General features: G+C 36.8%; 1 protein-coding gene across 1 annotated transcript in view; it reads left to right on the forward strand.

Moving 5' to 3' along the window:
- FSTL4 (follistatin like 4) overlaps positions 1-18,753 on the forward strand; it is a 529,546-nt gene that overhangs the window by 508,979 nt on the left and 1,814 nt on the right. The window contains exon 13 of the mRNA XM_051973685.1: positions 18,627-18,739. Within this exon, the coding sequence (XP_051829645.1) occupies positions 18,627-18,739 (113 nt within the window). The remainder of the gene's footprint in view (positions 1-18,626; positions 18,740-18,753) is intronic.

The following is an 18,753-nucleotide window of genomic DNA, read 5'->3' on the forward strand; positions in this document are numbered from 1 at the left end:
AAGTGGGATGTTGAGTCAATTAATGAGATTAAAAAATAACCTTACCAAAATTAGGGCCCAGTTGAGATCATGAAACATAAATTTGTAGTGTACTCTGTCAGCATGTTCTAATGGTTATCTCCAGGAATGTATGAGATGTTCAGGGAAGATTAGTACCTCCAGTGAAAGCACTTGCCAAGCCCTTCAAAACTCCTCACCCACCTTTGGTATCCATCTATTACCTAAATCTCACCTGTGATTCCAAGAAACTGCAGCATGTACAACTACTAAACCCTGGTTAAATCAGGTTAAATCCAGATTGAGAGTAGCTGACAGGTCTCAAAGCTTTTGATTTGAGTTAGAGGCAATGTCTATCCAAGCCTGTGAAGATTTCTCCTGTCAGAGTGGGAAGACAGGAACAATTTTGTTGTAACATTCATGAAGGCAGCTAAAGCAGGTGATGTGGAATACCCAGAGCTTCATCAGACATAAAAATTGCTAAGGTCACTATATTCTAGGCCATCACCAATCATCTTGACTTCTGTCTTGCACTGGATACTGATAGAAGAAAGGTGAAGCTTAAGGCTCTGTGCAATTCTACCTCAATTAAAATAGATTGCATGTTGCAAGTCAAGACATCAATCATCCATTAATTCAGGAGAGCTGAATACACTGGGAGCTGCAACCCAAGGTATTGAGTCACCTTCTCACTAAATAGAAGGGCAGTAGGTTTGGTTTTGGCACCCCTTAGTTATTTAAGTAGACCCTGAATGTGGTCCTTTAAAGGATCAAAAATAGTCTGCTTCCCACAGAAGGCAGGAATTCCGCCTTAGTGATCAACACACACACACACACACACACACACACACACACACAATTTGCAAAGCAGATTCCACTCATCATTGGTACATGGAATGTGTGCATGCTTATGAATAACATAAAATCCAGTATACTTAAATGAACAGTTCTTCGTGTGACAGAAAACAGCAGATACCACATTCAATTAGTAGCCACGAGTGAAACAAGGCTGGCAAATAAAGACTAGCTTACTAAAGTCAGAATTTGGATACATGTGTGAAAAGAACTGGACCAATCAAGGTCTCATGCTCTCCAAACTAAATGTTTGCAGTAAGCAAAAGTGGCTCAAAGGCAACAGGCTCAACATCAACAGATTAGAATGTTTCTCCATACACAAACAGATTATTATTGACTTGAAGAGAAAATTGAGTCAGCACACAGTCAGAAACAGTGAAGCAAAAGTATGAGAAATAAACAAACAGACAGACAGACAAAAAAAGTAAAAATACCATGCTTCAATCCACATTCAGTCTACATCATTCCCTCTCTGGATGCAGATGGTATTTCCCATCCCAAGTCTATTGGAATTGTCTTGAATCACCACATTATTGAGAAAAACTATGTCCATAACAGTTAATCATCATATAATCCTGCTATTACAGTGTATAATGTTTTCTTGGTTCTTCTTACATCATTTAGTGTCAGTTTGTGTAGGTCTTTTCAGGCTTTTCTGAAATCAGCCTGCCATCATAACTTATTCAGCCATTCCTCCAATTGATGAGCATCCACTCAATTTCTTTTTATTTATTTATTTATTTGATTTTTTAATTATAACTTTTTATTGATAGAACATATGCCTGGGTAATTTTTTACAACATTATCCCTTGCACTCCCTTCTGTTCCGACTTTTCCCCTTCTTCCCTCCATTCCCTCCCCTAGATGACAAGCAGTCTTATACATGTTAAATATGTTATAGTATATCCTAGATATGATATATGTGTGCAGAACAAACAGTTCTCCTGTTGCACAGGAAGAATTGGATTCAGAAGGTAAAAATAACCTGGGAAGAAAAACAAAAATGCAAGTAGTCCACATTCATTTCCCAGTGTTCCTTCTCTGGGTGTAGCTGCTATTGTCCATCATTGATTAATTGGCATCCACTCAATTTCAAGTTTCTTGCCACTAAAAAAAAGGTATACAACAAACATTTTTTGCACATGTGGGTCCTTTCCCTTTTTTATGATCTCTTTGGGATACAGAGTTAATAGTAAGATTGTTGGATCCAAGGGCATGCACAGTATTATAGGTCTTTAGGCATAGTTCTAAATTGTTCTCCAGGATAGTTGAATCAGTCCACAACTCTACCAACAATACATTAGTGCCTCATTTTCCCACACCCCCTCGAAAATTTATCATTATCTTATCCTGTAATCTTAGCCAATCAGAGAGGTATGAAATGATACATTAATTTATATTTCTCTAGTCAATATTGATTTAGAGCTTTTTTCCAAATGATTAAAAATGGCTTTAATTTCTTTATCTGAAAATTGACTGTTCACATCCTTTGATCATTTATCAATTGGAGAATGACTAATATTCTTAAAAATTTTAGTCAGTTCTCTATATGTTTGAGAACCGAGACTTTTGTCAAAGACACTGCTATAAATATTTCCCCCCAGCTTTCTGCTTCTCTTCTAATCTTGGCTGCATTAGCTTTGTTTGTGCAAAAATGTTTTAATATAATCAAAATGATCGATTTTCATAATGTTCTCTAGTCTCTAGTAAAGAAAGCAGCTTTCAATTCCATCAAAAGCACAAAGATGCAGGATTCTTGGTTTAGCAAGAAGACAAATGAGATTCAATTCTTTGCTGACAGCAGTAATCTGAAGTACTTTTATGATGCCCTGAGAACTGTTTTTCAGTCAAAACCTCTAGTGCATTTCAACTATTCAGTGCTGATGAAGCCACAGTGATCACTGACAAGGATCTGATCCTGGAGAGATTGGCTTTCATAGTTCTCAACAGACTATCAATAACCAATACTGAAGCCATTGATTATACGCCTCAGTTTGTAATCACTTCCCCTCTAACCAAACCTAACTGAAGAAAAGGTTTGAGTGCTTTCAAGCTCCTCTCAAATAATAAAGTGGCTGGCACTGATTCCATTCCAATAGAGATCTACAAAAGACAAGAGTTCTGCTGCTCATACAGAAGCTGACTGAAATCTTCTGGGTTCTATAATAAGAAGTCATCCACCAGGAGCATAAGAATGTTCCATTGTCCATCTCTATAAAGGAAAAGGAAACTAACTGTCATAGGACAAGTGGATTTCTCTCCTCATTTCTGGCAAAATTTTTGCCAGAATCCTCCTTTACCAGCTGATTAATCATCTGAAAGATGGTCACTTGTTTGAGAAACAGTGTGGCTTTAGAAAGGGTCATAGAATGGCCAACACAGTATTTACTACCTGACAACTCCAGGGAAATGCCAGGAATAAAACAGAGTTCTGCACACATTTGTTGATCTTATCAAGGCTCTTGTGAAAATGAGGACCTGTGAAAGAACATGGGAAAATTGGCTTTCCCAGAGAAGTTTGTCAGCATTTTGCACCATTTCATAATGGCATACTCACATGGGTTCTGGATGAATGAAAATGCTTTCTCAGTCACTAGTAGAAACTAGGTTGAGTGTTTGCTCCCCTGCTCTTCAGCATGAGGTTTCCCGCAATGTTGTTGGATGCCTTCAATAAAGATGAAAATGGTACCAGAATCAAATTATGCCCTTGAAAAAGAACGCAGGTCAAAACCAAAGTGGAGGGGGAATTGGTGAGTAATTTTTTGTTTGCAGATAATATACACTCAATGAAATTTCTGAGGTTGAGATGCAACAAAGTACGGCTCACTCTTCTGCCCCCTATGCTAATTTTGGCCTGACAATCAACATCATGGATTCTCTCTGAACCAAGACTACTCCATCCAATGTGAAACCATACAACAAAGGTAGAAATTCTGAATGCTCTAAGTTTGCTTACCTTAGCAGTACACTATCCAAGGCTCATGAGACTCATGTGTGCATTGTCATAGCTAGTCAAGCATTTGAGAGGCTGCAAAAGAAAATGTGAGAGAAGAGATATTGTGTTCCAACTGAAGCTCTACAGAGCCATCATGCTGACTACAGTGGTATATGCTTGTGAAACCTGGAAAGTCTATCAGTGCCATGCCAGAAAAGTGAATTGCTTCCATTTAAATTGTGTCAGGAAGATCCTAAAAATTACCTGGCAAGATAAAGTATTGAGCACTGAAGTCCTTTCTCAAGCTGAACTACCAAGCATTCAAACTCTGTTACACAGAGCATTCAACTGCCAAACATTCAACTCTGTTGAGCTGGGCATGTAGTTTAAAAGCCAAATGCACACTTATCTAAAAGACAATTTTGAAAAGAACTTGCCCAAGGTAATTGCTCATCTGGTGGTCAAAAGAAGAGGTTTAGCGATACTCTCAAGGTTTCTCTGAAGAACTTTAGTGCTGATTGTGAGAAAAGAGAAATTGTGACACAGGACCATCTAGCATAGCACATTCCCATCAAAGAAGGCACTGTACTATATGAGCAAAGCAGAATCATAGAAATGCAGAGGCAGCATGAGCTACACATATCCAAATGTTCTAATAGACCTGGTCAGTGATAGTCCCAAATTTGCATTGGTCTGATAAACCGCAGCCAAAAACACTGTACCCTGACCCCAACATTGTGTTGTTTTTGAACTTCTTCAAAAACAAAGTTCCCAGATTAACATGATTATCTCCACCTTGGCCCATGAACTAAAAGCAAAGATTCCTATAACTAAGATTTATACAGCACTTATTATGTGCCAAGCATTTCACAAATATTTAATTCTCCTAAGTGCAATAGAAGTGTCATTATTTTCCCAGTGTTATAGATGAGGAAACTGAAAGAAAGATTAAGTAACTTGCCTGGAGTCACACAATTAATTAGTGTCTAAAGTCAAATTTGAACTCAGGTATTCCCAACTACAGGTCTAGAACTGTATGTTCCATACCACTACCAACCTTTGATAAGAATAATTCATGATGGATGCTTCGCAAGTCAAAATCGATGATACAATAATGAGACAATTGACTTAAGAGAAGGATATTATAGAGTTGAACTAGTTCACCAAAATGGCAAAAGAGGCACCAGATGAAACTGTAGTCAATGCAGGGGCTCTGGCCTAGGAAAGAACTATGGGCTGACTGAGTAAAAATCACAGTGAGAACAAAGAACAGGGTTTGGGGTTACAAGGAAGAGAGGGAGAGTGGAATAACTACAGATTATGATCAGATAAAGGAATTTCCGAGTTCATTAATTTCATGGAAGTTAAGCATTTTTATGTAATGGCAAGATTAAGGGTATGGCCATTTCTGTGTATAATTAAGGCAAGACCCCCAACTGCCTATGAGACATTGCAAACTGGTTGTCCCATAATAAGTCACTAGAAATGAGGAAGTTAAGGAACTATGAGATTAAGTTTTTAAAGGAGTTTCAATCAGTATGTATATTGAAATGCCCTAGTATGAGGGCTGGAAATAGTGTAGAGAGAGGATTGTAAGCCAGGCACAGAACTCACTGAGGAAAAAAAGGATAGTCTCTGAAATCTACCAAACACCAAGTTATCAGAAGCTAGAAGGAGTGGGGGAGGATTAAGGTGAAAGAAAGATTGTCACCTATGGAACAGACATTCCAGAGAGCTCAGGAAAAGGGATGGATGGTTTCAGCATGGGACAAATGAAATCGTGAATAATAAAAAGTAGTTAGATCCCCTTCACTGGAGTTGTTCATACAAAGTCTACATGACTTTTATTGGGGGTGTCGCAGAAGGGATTTTTACTTAGGTAAGTTTGGACTGGATCTCCTTTGAGATTTCTTTAAAATTTGAAATTCTGTGATCTTCATCACTAGAGAATAAACTAGTCTGCATATTTAAATTTTCTAAAAAATAAAATTGTCCATTTAAAAAAAGTTTGACCACATTAAATAAAAATCTTTCCAAAATAATGTTAGTAGTAATGTTAGTAATATTAAGTAGTAGCAATACCAGTAGCAGTAGCAGTAACAATAGGTGGATGAGGAGGAGGAGGAGGAAGAGGAGGAAAAGGAAGAATAGTAACTGTAGTATAAGTAGTAGTAGCAATTAGTATTAGTGGTAATAATAATCACAGTTGTAATAATAGAATTTATGTTATGTTTAATTTATTATTATAGGTTTTACCTTTGATATTCACCAAAATCCTATGAAGTAAATAGTATTGATTCTATTGTATCAATATGGAAATTGTGGAAAAAAGTGGGGAATGATTTGCCCCCAAACAAGCAACTATTCACATCAGGCTCTCTTACTGTGGATACATACAGGATGTCCTGGGAATCTCCTTTATCTTGTTTCTCCTTTGATATCTTTGTCATCTTCTATGGATATAATCATCATCTTTAAGAAGAAGACTTATATGTAGCTATCCTTAGATTTTCTCCTGAGTCTCTTTCTACATTCCCAATTGCCTATCAAACATGGCAAACTAAATTTCCCATAAGCATTTAAAACTCTCATTGTCTAAAACAGAAATCATCTTTCACCAAAAATCCATCTCTCTTCCTAAGTTTCTTATTTCTTGCAGAATCAAGATAGTAGAATGAAAGCATCATTTTGGTAAGCTTTCTCAAATATGCCTCCTCTAAAACAACCCCAAAACATGTCAAACTGAATTCTAGGCAGGGAAGCCAGTTAAAAGTCACATTGAATCATTTCTCTAGTCCAGGGCAACTTAGAAAGACAAGAAAAGAGGCATATCAGGACACTGAGCTGGGTCTGACCAGGAACATAATGGACAGCAGAAGTAGCACCACAATTAGTGATAGTAACAATGGGCTACAGCAGTGACAACAGCAAGAAGTAGCCTATTGCTCGGGGACTATAATGGTACTGAATACCTGGTCAGAAAAAGATTCCAGAGGACTTCTCTACTAGTACTGGATTCTGGGATGGATACCATCTGGGATCCCTATTGCTTATTACCCAGTTCAGATCACAGTTCCAGGAAGAGGTAGCAAAAGTCTGACTTGAGTAAAACAAGAGTACATAGTAGGATAACAGTGAAGAGATTTCTCCCTAGACCAAAACTCATTTTTAGAAACAAAAATTTAAAGGATCCTACTGAACTGTGAAAACAACAGGAGTACATAAAAGACAGAAGCTTAGCCAAGACATCCTCCAATCTCCTTAGATGAGCAAAGCCATCTAATTCTAATTTATGAAGTTCAAAGTCAACAAATGAACTAGAAAAATAAGAACAACAAAGAAACCAACCAAAAAATATTCCTAAGGTGACAGGAAATCTCAAAACACAAACTCAAAAGAAAACAATGACTTAAGAATAATGCCTCAATGGGGAAAAAATGTATGTTGAACGCAGACTCAAGAAGAATTTCTTAAAAAGTCAAAGAGTTGTTTTTTTTTTTTAAGAACAAAAACATTATTTTAAAAATCAAATAGAATTTATGGAGGAAAAAATTGAGAAAAATAGATGAAAGCCATGAAAGAAAATTATGAAAAGAAAATAAACAACTTCATATAAGAGACACAGAAAAACACTGTGAAAATTAACTCCTTAAAAATCAAAATTGGTTATAATACAAAAGATAAAAACCTTCAAGAAGAAAATAATTTTTCAAAAACTGTTACTAGCTATTCTCAGAACTAAAATGATCAAAAACAATTTTAATGAAAAATGCATTTTTTAACTTTGTTTTTCTTGAGGGGGTTTGGGGCAGGGGGTTTTTGTATGTGGGTTTTTTTTTTCCCACAACATGATCAATGTGGAAATTTCTTTTGTATGACTGCAGAAGTATAACCTATGTCAAATTGCTTTCTAAATGAGGAGGGAGAAAAAGTTTTAGGAAACAACTGTTAAAAATTACTTTTGTATAAAATTGGAAGGGAAATCAAGTCAAATCAAAGATTGAATTCTAAGTTACCTGTTCCTCTCACAAATACTACAATCTTCCTATTAAGCAGATTTGCAATGTCGACATTATTCTCAACTTTTTCCTTTCCCTCAGTTGTCATCTTGTCAGTTTTGTACATATCACCCTTGTTCATCTCCCCTGGACTACTGCAATTAATCCCTAATTGATTTCTTCCTCCAAATCAAAACAACTTCCACAAAACTATACCCATAAGCATAGGTCTGTCCATGTCATTTCTCTGCTTCTGCCACTAGCATCAAAAACAAACAAGCAACTCTGCTTTTTTACTTTAAAAGTACATCAGAACCTCAATTAATTCTATGTTTTCAAACTAATACATGTTAATCTCTAGCTAAGTGGTGCTGTGGATCAAACACTAAACCTAGAGTCAAGAAAACTTAACTTCTAATCTCATCCCAGATACTTATTCTATGACCCCAAAGAAGTCACTTAGGATGTCCATCAATTGGGTATATTATGGCATATGAATGTAATAGATAACTATCTCTGCATGTATTTGGAAAAGTAAAAAACTATTATAAAAAAATTTAAATCCTTTTTTCAAAGCTCAGCTTAAAGCCATCTCCTATATGAGACCTTTAGTGACTCTCTCAGGTATTTCTACAGCCTTGGGAAAGTCACATTATCATCATCTTTAGCAACAGCATATTAATAATAGGAACTAACATTTATGTAGAGCTTTAAGGTTTAAGGTTGTCAAAATGGTTAACAAATATCACCTCATTTGATTCTTAGAAAAACCCTAGGTGCTTTTATTATCCCCATTTTTTATAGATGAGCAAACTAAGAGAGAAAGGTTAAATCACTTGCCCAGAGTCATATAGTTAGTTAAGTGTCTTCAAGCCTGATTTGAACTAAGGTCTTCCTGACTCTGGATCTAGGACTCTATTTATGGCCTTAACATTCTTGGCCTTCAGCTTCCTCATCTCTAGAATGAAAGGCTTGGAACAGTTGACTTGTGCAGTCCCTTCCAGATCTAGAGCTATGATTCCTCTGGGCAGATCCTCCAGGGACTCTGTTACAGTGGGGACTCCCTGAAGATGATTGGTCCCTGTTATCTTTCTCTATGATGCCTAGAAAAGAGAGCTCCTGCTCTTCTGTTTCTGTTTCACTCTTTCAGGGTTTTCTTAGGAGTCCCTGTCTGGTAAGGCTTTGTCAATCATGCATCATTTGCATCTCTCAGGCTGCCAGTGTCTCAACTTGTTTTATACTGTGGGTGATCTCCCAAATTAGTTGTATCTTTGAGGACAGCAGTTGGAAGTTCTTTTTGTGGGAGTGGTGACTCTGGCTCTGCTATTTACTACCTGAATGATCTTATCCAAGTCATTAAATCTCCACAGGCTTTAGTTTCCTAATCTGAAAAATGATAATAACACTTATTCTTAGACCCCTTTTAACTGTAAATCTATGATGTTACTATCTTTTTGAGATATCAAAGTATAGTAGAAATAATCCAAGAAATTGAGTGGATGTCCATCAATTAGGGAATGACTGAATAAGTTATGGTATATGATTATAATGGAATATTATTGTTCTGTAATAAATGAGCAGCCTGGAAAGACTCACATGAACTGATACTGAGAGAGTGAAGTGAGTAGAATGAGAACATTGTACTCAGTAACAAGATAGTATGATGATCAACTGTGATAGACTTAGCTCTTCTTATCAATGCAGTGATTCAAGAAAATTCCAATAGATTTAGGTTGGAAAATGCCATCCACATCCTGAGAGAGAACTATTGATACTAAAAGTGAATTGAAGCATAGTAGTTTCACCTTTTTTATTTGGTTTGGTTTGCTTTTTTCTCATGATTTTTTCCCTTTTGGTCTGATTTTTCTTGTATAACATGAGAAATAATGAAAATAGTTTTTTTTTATTTAAATTTTATTTTAGTTAATAATAACTTTGTATTGACAGAATCCATGCCAGGGTAATTTTTTACAACATTATCCCTTGCACTCGCTTATGTTTCGTTTTTTCCCCTCCCTCCCTCCACCCCCCCCCCAAGATGGCAAGCAGTCCTATATATGTTAAATATGTTGCAGTATATCCTAGATACAATACATATTTGCAGAACCGAACAGTTGAAAATAGATTTTTAAAAAATAAAAACATGTTCTTTAAAAAAGAAAGGAAGGGAGAAAAAAAGAGGCAGCAAGAAGGAAAAAAGAAAGGAAGGAAGAGAAAGAAAGAAAGAAAGAAAGAAAGAAAGAAAGAAAGAAAGAAAGAAAGAAAGAAAGAAAGAAAGAAAGAAAGAAAGAAAGAAAGAAAGAAAGAGGAAAAAAGGAGGGAGGGAGGGAGGAAGGAAGGAAAGAAGGAAGGAAGGAAGGAAGGAAGGAAGGAAGGAAGGAAGGAAGGAAGGAAGGAAGGAGAGCAAAATCAGGAGGGTAGGAAAGGAGAGAGTAATAGAGAAAAGGAAGGAAGGAACTTAATAAAAAAATAAAAGGAAGGAAACAAGCATTTATGTCAGACACTGTGCTTTACAAACAATATCCTATTTGATTCTCATAACAATCCTGTGAAGTAGGATTTAATCCAAGGACCTGGATTCACATCCCAGCTCTGTTTCTTACTTTATAATACTGACTTCAAACTAATCATTTAAATTTGTTGGTCTTCATTCCTATTTTATGTAAAATAAGTAAATTGGATTAGATAGCCCTTACATCCAACTATACCTCTAAATCTGTGATTCTGTGATCCAATTTTCCCTACAGTATAGCTCAACACACAGGACAGAAGAAAATAAGATCTCCTTAAAGATTTGCTAAATGAATTCCTTAACCTCAGAGGAAACCAATTTGTTTTCTTGTTTCTCTGCTTTGGGGGAGAAATGTGAAAATTCAGTCCTCACAGACTTCCCACCTCCCCACCTCCTGCCATCAGTCTCCTGGCATCTAGGTGATGTGATGCAATAGCTCTAGTTTTGGAGTCAATTAGACCTGAATTCAGATATGGCTTTAAGATACTTGATGCAGTTTGAATGGTCTCAATTCCTGGTGGTCTAGAGGTTAGTGGCAATAACAGAGTTGTTAAGAATCTCCTTTAAATCAACCGCAGGTTTTAGGAGTGAACAAATTCACTCATTCCCTAATTATTAGTTGCAAAATGAAAGTTTATTGTTAGATAGAAATCAGTCTACCAAGAGAATGACTTCTATAGTGGCAAATCTATGGAAAATGGAGTTTTGCACTGAGAATGCAGTTCTCAGCGGGCAGAAGGTCTTGGCAGCTGACTGAGCTATCTAGGTCCATCTGCAAAAGACCTTAGTGGAGGGAAGCTATTATATTGGGTATCTTTAGTGGGAGCTGGGACAGCCCAGGTTCCTGGGCTTAGATTCTTATCAGCCTGGATCTCCTTTTGGAATTAACAGTACTTCAAAGGTGTGCTTTTTGACCCAGATTTCTAATTGAATCAAAGGCTCTGGAATCCTGGAAAGATAATTTATCTCCGGGAATATACCTTCCCCAGGAGGAGCTGAGAATCTGAAAGGGATCACAGATCAAAAGGAAATGCAGTTTCTTAGAGGGACCATAACCTGCTTTTTACTTGTTAGCTGTGTGAGCGTGAGCAAGTAATTTAACCTCTGTCTGCCTCAGTTTCTTCAAATCAAAATGAGGGTAATAATAGCACCTACTTCACAGGATTGTTGTGAAAATCAAATTGGATAATGTTCGTAAAGCACTTGGCACAGTGCCTAACATAAATTGGCCCATGTCCTAAACAGAACAGGTCAAAATTCTTACACCAGTCAGCAATGGAATCTAACTTGTAAATAGTTCCCAAATTTCTAGCTTAGACTAGAAGGGAAAACCCAATCTTTTCCAAATGGAAAAAAGAAATAAAATGAAAAAAATCCCTCCCTGCCCACAAAGATTGGTATTCTATAAAACAGAATAGGGGAAATTAAATATAGGACAAAAAAATCTGAGAACAAAGTCTTGAGAGGATCTGAGAAGGCTTTATGTATGGAAGAGGAAGCACACAAGTATTCTGGGAAGAGGACAAGAAGGGGGGGAGAGCATTTCGGTCAGAAGGGATGACTTTTGTGAGAACGTGGAGCAAAAAAAGGGTTACCAAATTCAAAGAATGCTTAGTAGGCTAGACAACTCAATATAGAGTTCAAATGAGTAATTTGGGCTGCATATATAGAGATTTAGGAATCATTTCTTTAAAGATGATACTTGAATTCATGGAAGCTAATCAGATCTCTGAGAGTACAGCAATTCAGTTCAATTCCATGAGCACTTAAGTACTCAGAAATGCATAAAATATAAGTATAGTATTGTATAATATCAATATATTTTATCTTTTAATACCATAATAATTCAGATTTCTTCTCTGGTACAAAGGGAAGAGGCTACTAACAATGGGAGATATTTGGAAAGGCTTCTTAAAGAAGGCAACACTTAACCTGAATCTTGAAGGGAGCTAAAAATTTCCTAGATATTGAGATAAGGATAAGAGTATATTCCCAGAAAATGAAATTTTCAAAAATTGTAAGACACTTCATAAACTTTAAAATGCTATAGAAATGCTAGCTCTAAGACAACTGTATAAATATGTAAACATATATTGTATTTAACATATACTTAACATATTTAACATGTATGGGACTACCTGCCATCTGGGGAGGGGGTGGAGGGAAGGAGGAGAAAAGCTGGAACAGAAGTTTTTGCAAGGGTCAATGTTGAAAAATTACCCGTGCATGTTTTGTCAATAAAAAGCTATAATAATAAAAAAAAATGCTAGCTCTTAACTTGCTCTAGTAAGGAACATTTGGTTTTAAAAGTTTAATGGAATAATGTATGCCCTTATATACTAAATGAGAAAAACATGAAGCTAAAATATGCAGATAGTCATATCCTTATTTTAAAAGTGAAGATACTGAGGGCCAGCGAGACAGATCAACTTACCTAAAGCCAGGCAGCTAATAAATGGTAGAGATAGGTATTATAAACTATAGCTTTAAAATCAAGTGTTTCTTTACTCTTTAAGGTTTCTGATATCTTTTGCACGTCTTTTTTTTTTTTTAACCCACATAGCTAACCTGGGAAGTAGGTGGTATTAGTATCCTCATTTTATAGTATATGAAATTGAGGTTAAGTGACTTGCCAAGAGTCACACAGTGTATCTGAAGCTGGATTTGAATTTAAATCCATTCTACCTCCTCTGGGGCAAACTTGTTTTCTCCAGACCTCCATTTCCCCGTCTTAAGGATGAAAGAGTTACGCTTTTTAAAACTACATTTTCAACTAATTTTCTCATTCTATTGCTGCAAGTCTATCAGCCAAACTCAGCTATCCTGTGGCCACTTCACTAGAGCCTTGACTCTCTTAGCTCCAGCTAAAGAGTGCAGACATTTTCTGCTCCCTGCCCCTGTTAGAGAGTTTAAAAAGTCTTAAAGTCAAGCCTAGTTCCTATGGAAATTTTTCTCTTCCTCCCATCCTAGGTCTTGCATAGAGAAAACCTTATTTTTTATTTATTTATTTATTTATTTTGGTTTGGTGTTTGGTGACTGACTGATTAAGAATGACTTTAAAGGAAATTTCTAGTAAAGTGGTTAATTGGTCGGTAGTTCTCCAATTACATCAGTAATTGGTCTGTCAGTAATTTTCCTGAATTTGCAAATTGTCTTGTTAAACATAAAAAGGGTTTTGCAAGAAGGTTAAGAGCTAGGATTCATGCTTTAATTAAGAGTTGCCCAGGTGTGAGTTGATCATGAAGGGGACAGAAGCTTCAGGGCAGAAATAATGTTGTCTTGGGACATCTGTCTTTCCTGCCTCCCTTCCTGCCTTCTGGAATGCCTTCATTGGCTTCCTCTTCCTCCAGTGGACACACAAGGGATTTAGTCTCTAGACAGTAAAATTCTATAGCCGAATGATTCCAGTTCTCCACATTGATGATACTGTGTTTTTGCAGGGACCTTCACATGACCATCTTAATTTGATTCAAGTGGCTTAATTCTTCCTGCTTGGTGTGGGCAGGAGTTGGGGAGAAAGGTTTTATTTGCTTGTTTTCTTGGCAGAGGGAGGATGCTTAATGAACAGTGAGTCTCTTTCCATCAGTCTTCCTGACAATTCACAGTGGCATAGCAAGAATCTTGGGATTGTACCCTTTTACACTTTCCCTAAGTGGCCAAATTTGTGAAAGAATTATTCTGAGAAGAGCATATGGCTAAACATTCCTGCTGTGCTGACTAGGAACACTTCGCATCAGAGGAAAAGAAATTTCCAGTTAATAATTTCTACATTTTTACAATCCAATCCCTTAAATCCCTTATTCCCTGGCCCCTCCTCCATTTTCCCACCAAGCCCCTTGCTTTTTCTCATCTCCTCTTTTCCACTTCCTAAACTCTGATAAATTAACTCTATAGTTAAAGGAAGGACTTTTTAAAAATATTATTCTATTCCCATTTATCATTCCTGAATTTCACAGACCAAAGTTTCCATCCCTTGCACTATTTTCTTTTGTGTATTGACTCTCCTATTAAAATGGAAGCTCCTTGGGAATAGGGCCTACCTTTGCTTTTTTTTTTTTAGTCCCAAAGGGTTATGTCTGATACTTAGGAAGTTCTTAACAAATGCTTTTTCATTCATTCACACTATAACTCTTAGATGTGAAGAAAGGTAGGTTTCCATGGCAGTGGTAGGGGGTGTATTATCTTAGATTACCTACAACAAATTGGCATTTTCATGCCAACGACCAAACCTCTCTTTGGGTTCTTTCCCTGGTTTACTGATGTGCCAGCCTGGGCCAACAGCTGGTTGTTCAGAGCAAGAGCATGTAGTCAATTTTTGTTTATTGGGATCAAATCAGGGACAGGCAAGTGAGATCAATAAGGCAGAGAGAGTGGGAAAATTCCTGACTGAACAGATAGAAATTAGGTCAGTACTTTAACCCTGTTATATTGTTGTTCCTCTATGTGATTGATCTGCATTGTGGTAAGGAGGGAAGCCTCAGAAATTAATATTCTAACCTTCAAACTTGCAAGTCTACAGCTTTGCATTGTACCAATGTACCAGATTATATCTACTTTCTTCTTCAGTAGCCACTTGGAAATAGTCTGATATTTTCTACTTGAATATACAATTCTACTTCAGAGCCCAGGAGGACACCTTTCAATCCACTGCCCCCTCCTAACGGTTGTCTTTCCCAGGGGAGTCTTTCTTGATCTCTTTGCAGCCTTTAATACTGTTGATCATCCTCTTCTTAATACTCTCTCCTTTCTAAGTTTTTGTGCTTGTACTCTCTCTTGCTTCTCCTCCTACCTATCTGACTACTATTACTCATCCCCTTTAACTGAATATTCAAATTGTGGCCACTACATGTGGGTGTCTGTCACAGGGCTCTGTCTGTTCTTTCTCTTCTCCTTCTACTTGATATTCTCTCCTGCTCTTATGGATTAAATCATCACTTTTATGCTTATAATTTTCAAATCTCCTTATTCTTATCCATAAATCCTTGTCCTTATCAAATACTCCTTATCCAACCCTAACATTCTAACCTTCAAACTTGCAACTCTACCTGCCTGTTGGACAGCTAAAATTGAATGTCTTATAGATTCTTAAACTCAACATGTCCAAAATTGAACTCATTATCTTTTTCCCCTCTTCCAACTTACCTGTTATTGTAAAGGGTACCACAATCCTCCTAGTCAGGCTTGAAACCTATTTGTCATCCTTCATTATTCACTCTCTTTCATCCCTAAATCCAAGGCCTGTTGACATTACCTTTGTAATGTACCTTTCAGATCCCCCTCCTCTCCTTTGACACTGCCATTACCCTGGGTACAGGCCTCCATCACTTCTCACTTGAACTATTGCAGTAGTTAGACAATTGTTCATTCTTTGTCTTCAAAATTCAATGACAGCAGAGGTGATGTCTTGACTTGCACATAAATTGGATTTAAGTGAGGCAGAGTTGTGCAGAGTCATCAGTCTTACTCTCTTTTCCTGAGTTATCAAAAGTTGTCCAGTGGCAGGACAAAAGTCAAGATGGCTGAGAATGACCTAGAATGCAGCAGGCTTTGCAATCTTGGGTAGAAGCTGTAAAGAGAAAGTTTTTGACTTGATCTAGGGCAGAATTCTAACAAAGTTTTCTAAAAGTGAAATGAGCTGCCCATAGAAGCAGTTTGTTCCTCATTGCTCAAGAAATTTGAACAAAGGGCTAGATGACTATCAAATCTATCATTAAAAAAGATTCTAGATAGCCTGAAGTCCCTTCCAACTTTGAAACCTATGGTATACAGGATATTCCACACAAAGAAGAGGCAGAGAAGAGAATTATAGATGGGGAAAAGTACAATTACGATTATATAAAATTTAAAAGATTCATGCACCCACCAAAAAAAATTAAAAGGGAAACAATATTCTGTTTGTTCTACCTGTCATTTTTCATTTTAGTCCATTGTTCAATCAACCATTAAAGGAATTTTCATAAAACACATGTCACCCCTTCCTTCCCCACACACAAATCACTCAGTGAACTCCAGTGGCTTCCTATGTCCTCCAAGATGAAATATAAAATCTTCTGCTTGATGTTCAAATCCCACTTCTCACATATATTATATGAATACTGCTCGTAGATCCCACTCTCCTTCCCACACTAGCTTCCTGGATGTTCCTCAGACAAGATATTCCATCTCCCAAATCCAGACATTTCCATTAGCTGTCCCCATGCTTGAGAAGGTCTCTTTTATCTCTGACTCTTGGCTTCCCTGGCTTCTTTCAATATCAGCTTAAATTTAATTTTCTGCAGGGAGCCTTTCCCACTCCCCCTTAATTTTAATGTCTTCTCTTTACTAATTACCTCCATTTATGCTATACATAGCTTCTTTGTACACAATCATTTGTATGTTTTTCTTCCTTTACACAGTGAATTCCTTGAAAGAAGGAACTGTCTTTTACCTTTTCTTGTATCCCCAACACTTAGTACAATGCCTTATTAAGTAAGTACTTAATAAATGTTTATTGACCAATCAATTTCTCTCTTAGATTGACCACATATTGGGGCCTCAAAATCTCCTCCTCAAAAATTTCTCCCAATTTGTGGCCTGTTGCTATCTGTGGTGGTGATGATCCTTTTGAACTTGCCCCTGTTCCTCTCTTACTTCTCAAATCAAGAAGACAGTGATAGTCAGTGAACACCAAACTAGTCCTTTCTGTGATGAAATGATTTAATCACTTTATCTCAAAGTTGGAAAGTTCCTCAGGCACCATCTGGTTCAACTCTTACTTGTATAGAAATCCAACTTATGTGCTAGGGCTAGTTCATTAACAGCTAATTAGAGCTGATTGTGAAATTTCAATATGAATACTTATACGTTATAAATCAGCAAATACCATAAATCATTTTATTTTATTTAGATTACTTGATTTATTATTTTGTTGATTATTTAGTCTTGAGAAAGTGAGAATGTTAATAATCCAGATTAATCTTAAAAGTGTGTCATTTGTACTTCCTTTTTATTTTCAGAGAATCAGTTAAATATTTACTAGGACGTGCCTTCTAAATATGGTCATCCTTCTGCCACTTAAAGAATTCAAGTGGAAGAGAATGCATTATGTCCCAACTCACTATTTACTAGCTCTATTTATTAAAATTATATCATTGTTATTATATCATTATTAAAATCATACACTGAAAATAAATAACCAAAGAATCACAGAGATTATACAACTACTATTTAACTCTGAAAAATACCATAGAGCTCACAGACATAATAACCTAACTGTTAACTTCAAAATCTAAAATAAAATAAAATAAAAGCAAAATGCTAACAGGGGTTATAAGCAAAAGGCTTTCTTTATTCCTCTGGGGAAGGAAACTAGACATGCACGCTAAAGTCTGCTGATACCAAGAAGCCCCATTATGGTAGGTTGAGCATTGATACATATACCAGTGGCTATGCAGTGAGCTGTAGCCATGATAATGAGGGGTAACAACAATAAGGCAAATGTGATAGAAAGCAGGACTTCTTGACTGGAACATGGTCTGGACAAACAAGTAGTGCTCAGGCACTAGTTGGAGCTGAAACAATTCTGGGATTTTGCTGTAGCAGAGTTTATTCAGAGGGTGAGTGCAAAAGGATTGTGGTTGTTCCAAGCTCAGGACACAGCTTGCTTGATAGATCATAACTCTGGAACTCTGGAAAACTGATAGTAAAAAGAGAGGAATAAAAGAGGGGAGTGGTCTTGACATGATTATCCTGACACAAAATCTTTATCTCTACTGTTGCTCCTGATACTATTAGATGAAAACTCAACTACTTGAAAGTGGTAGCTCTGCTTTCCTTCTCCAGGCTAAATTTCCCCAGTTCCTTCAAACTATATTCCAGTATATTGAGATTCTTCTCTCCAGTTGATCATGTCTTCCAAATTTGATTTCAGGAACTGAATATCTCACTCCATTTAGATGGTCTGACTTGCGCAGACTCCATCCTCCCTTCCAACTCCATGAACAAGTTTATGTCCTTCCTTCTTCCTTAGGGCATTACTTTACTAGATTTTTGCTTGCCATGTACAAATCCTTGAGAAGACAATTTATGTTCTCTCTTCACTGATGGACTCTGCAGGGCCTAGTCCTGTCATATTATGTCAATGTAATGAATATGATCTGACTTCCCTAAATACAGAAAGTTTACACTTGCTCCACATTCTCTCCTAGATACTTCCATTGCATACCATCATGATTCTCCTGAGAGCAAGCTCTTCAGTCTCTCCACATGGGGAAATGCCATTTTTGGCATTTGGATTTGCACCAGACTCTGGTCATCCATACATTCAAAATAATCTCTCTTCTTTTTCCAGGTAATACCTGAAGCAAGTTCAGGTGAAAGCCAGCAACACATCATCCGAGTTCCATTTGAAGGAGTGGATGATTTCTTCATTCCACCTACAAACCTTGTTATTAATCACATCAGGTAAGATACTTTCT

This window comes from Antechinus flavipes, chromosome 2 (assembly GCF_016432865.1).
Source record: "Antechinus flavipes isolate AdamAnt ecotype Samford, QLD, Australia chromosome 2, AdamAnt_v2, whole genome shotgun sequence".
NCBI classification, from domain to species: Eukaryota; Metazoa; Chordata; class Mammalia; order Dasyuromorphia; family Dasyuridae; genus Antechinus; species Antechinus flavipes.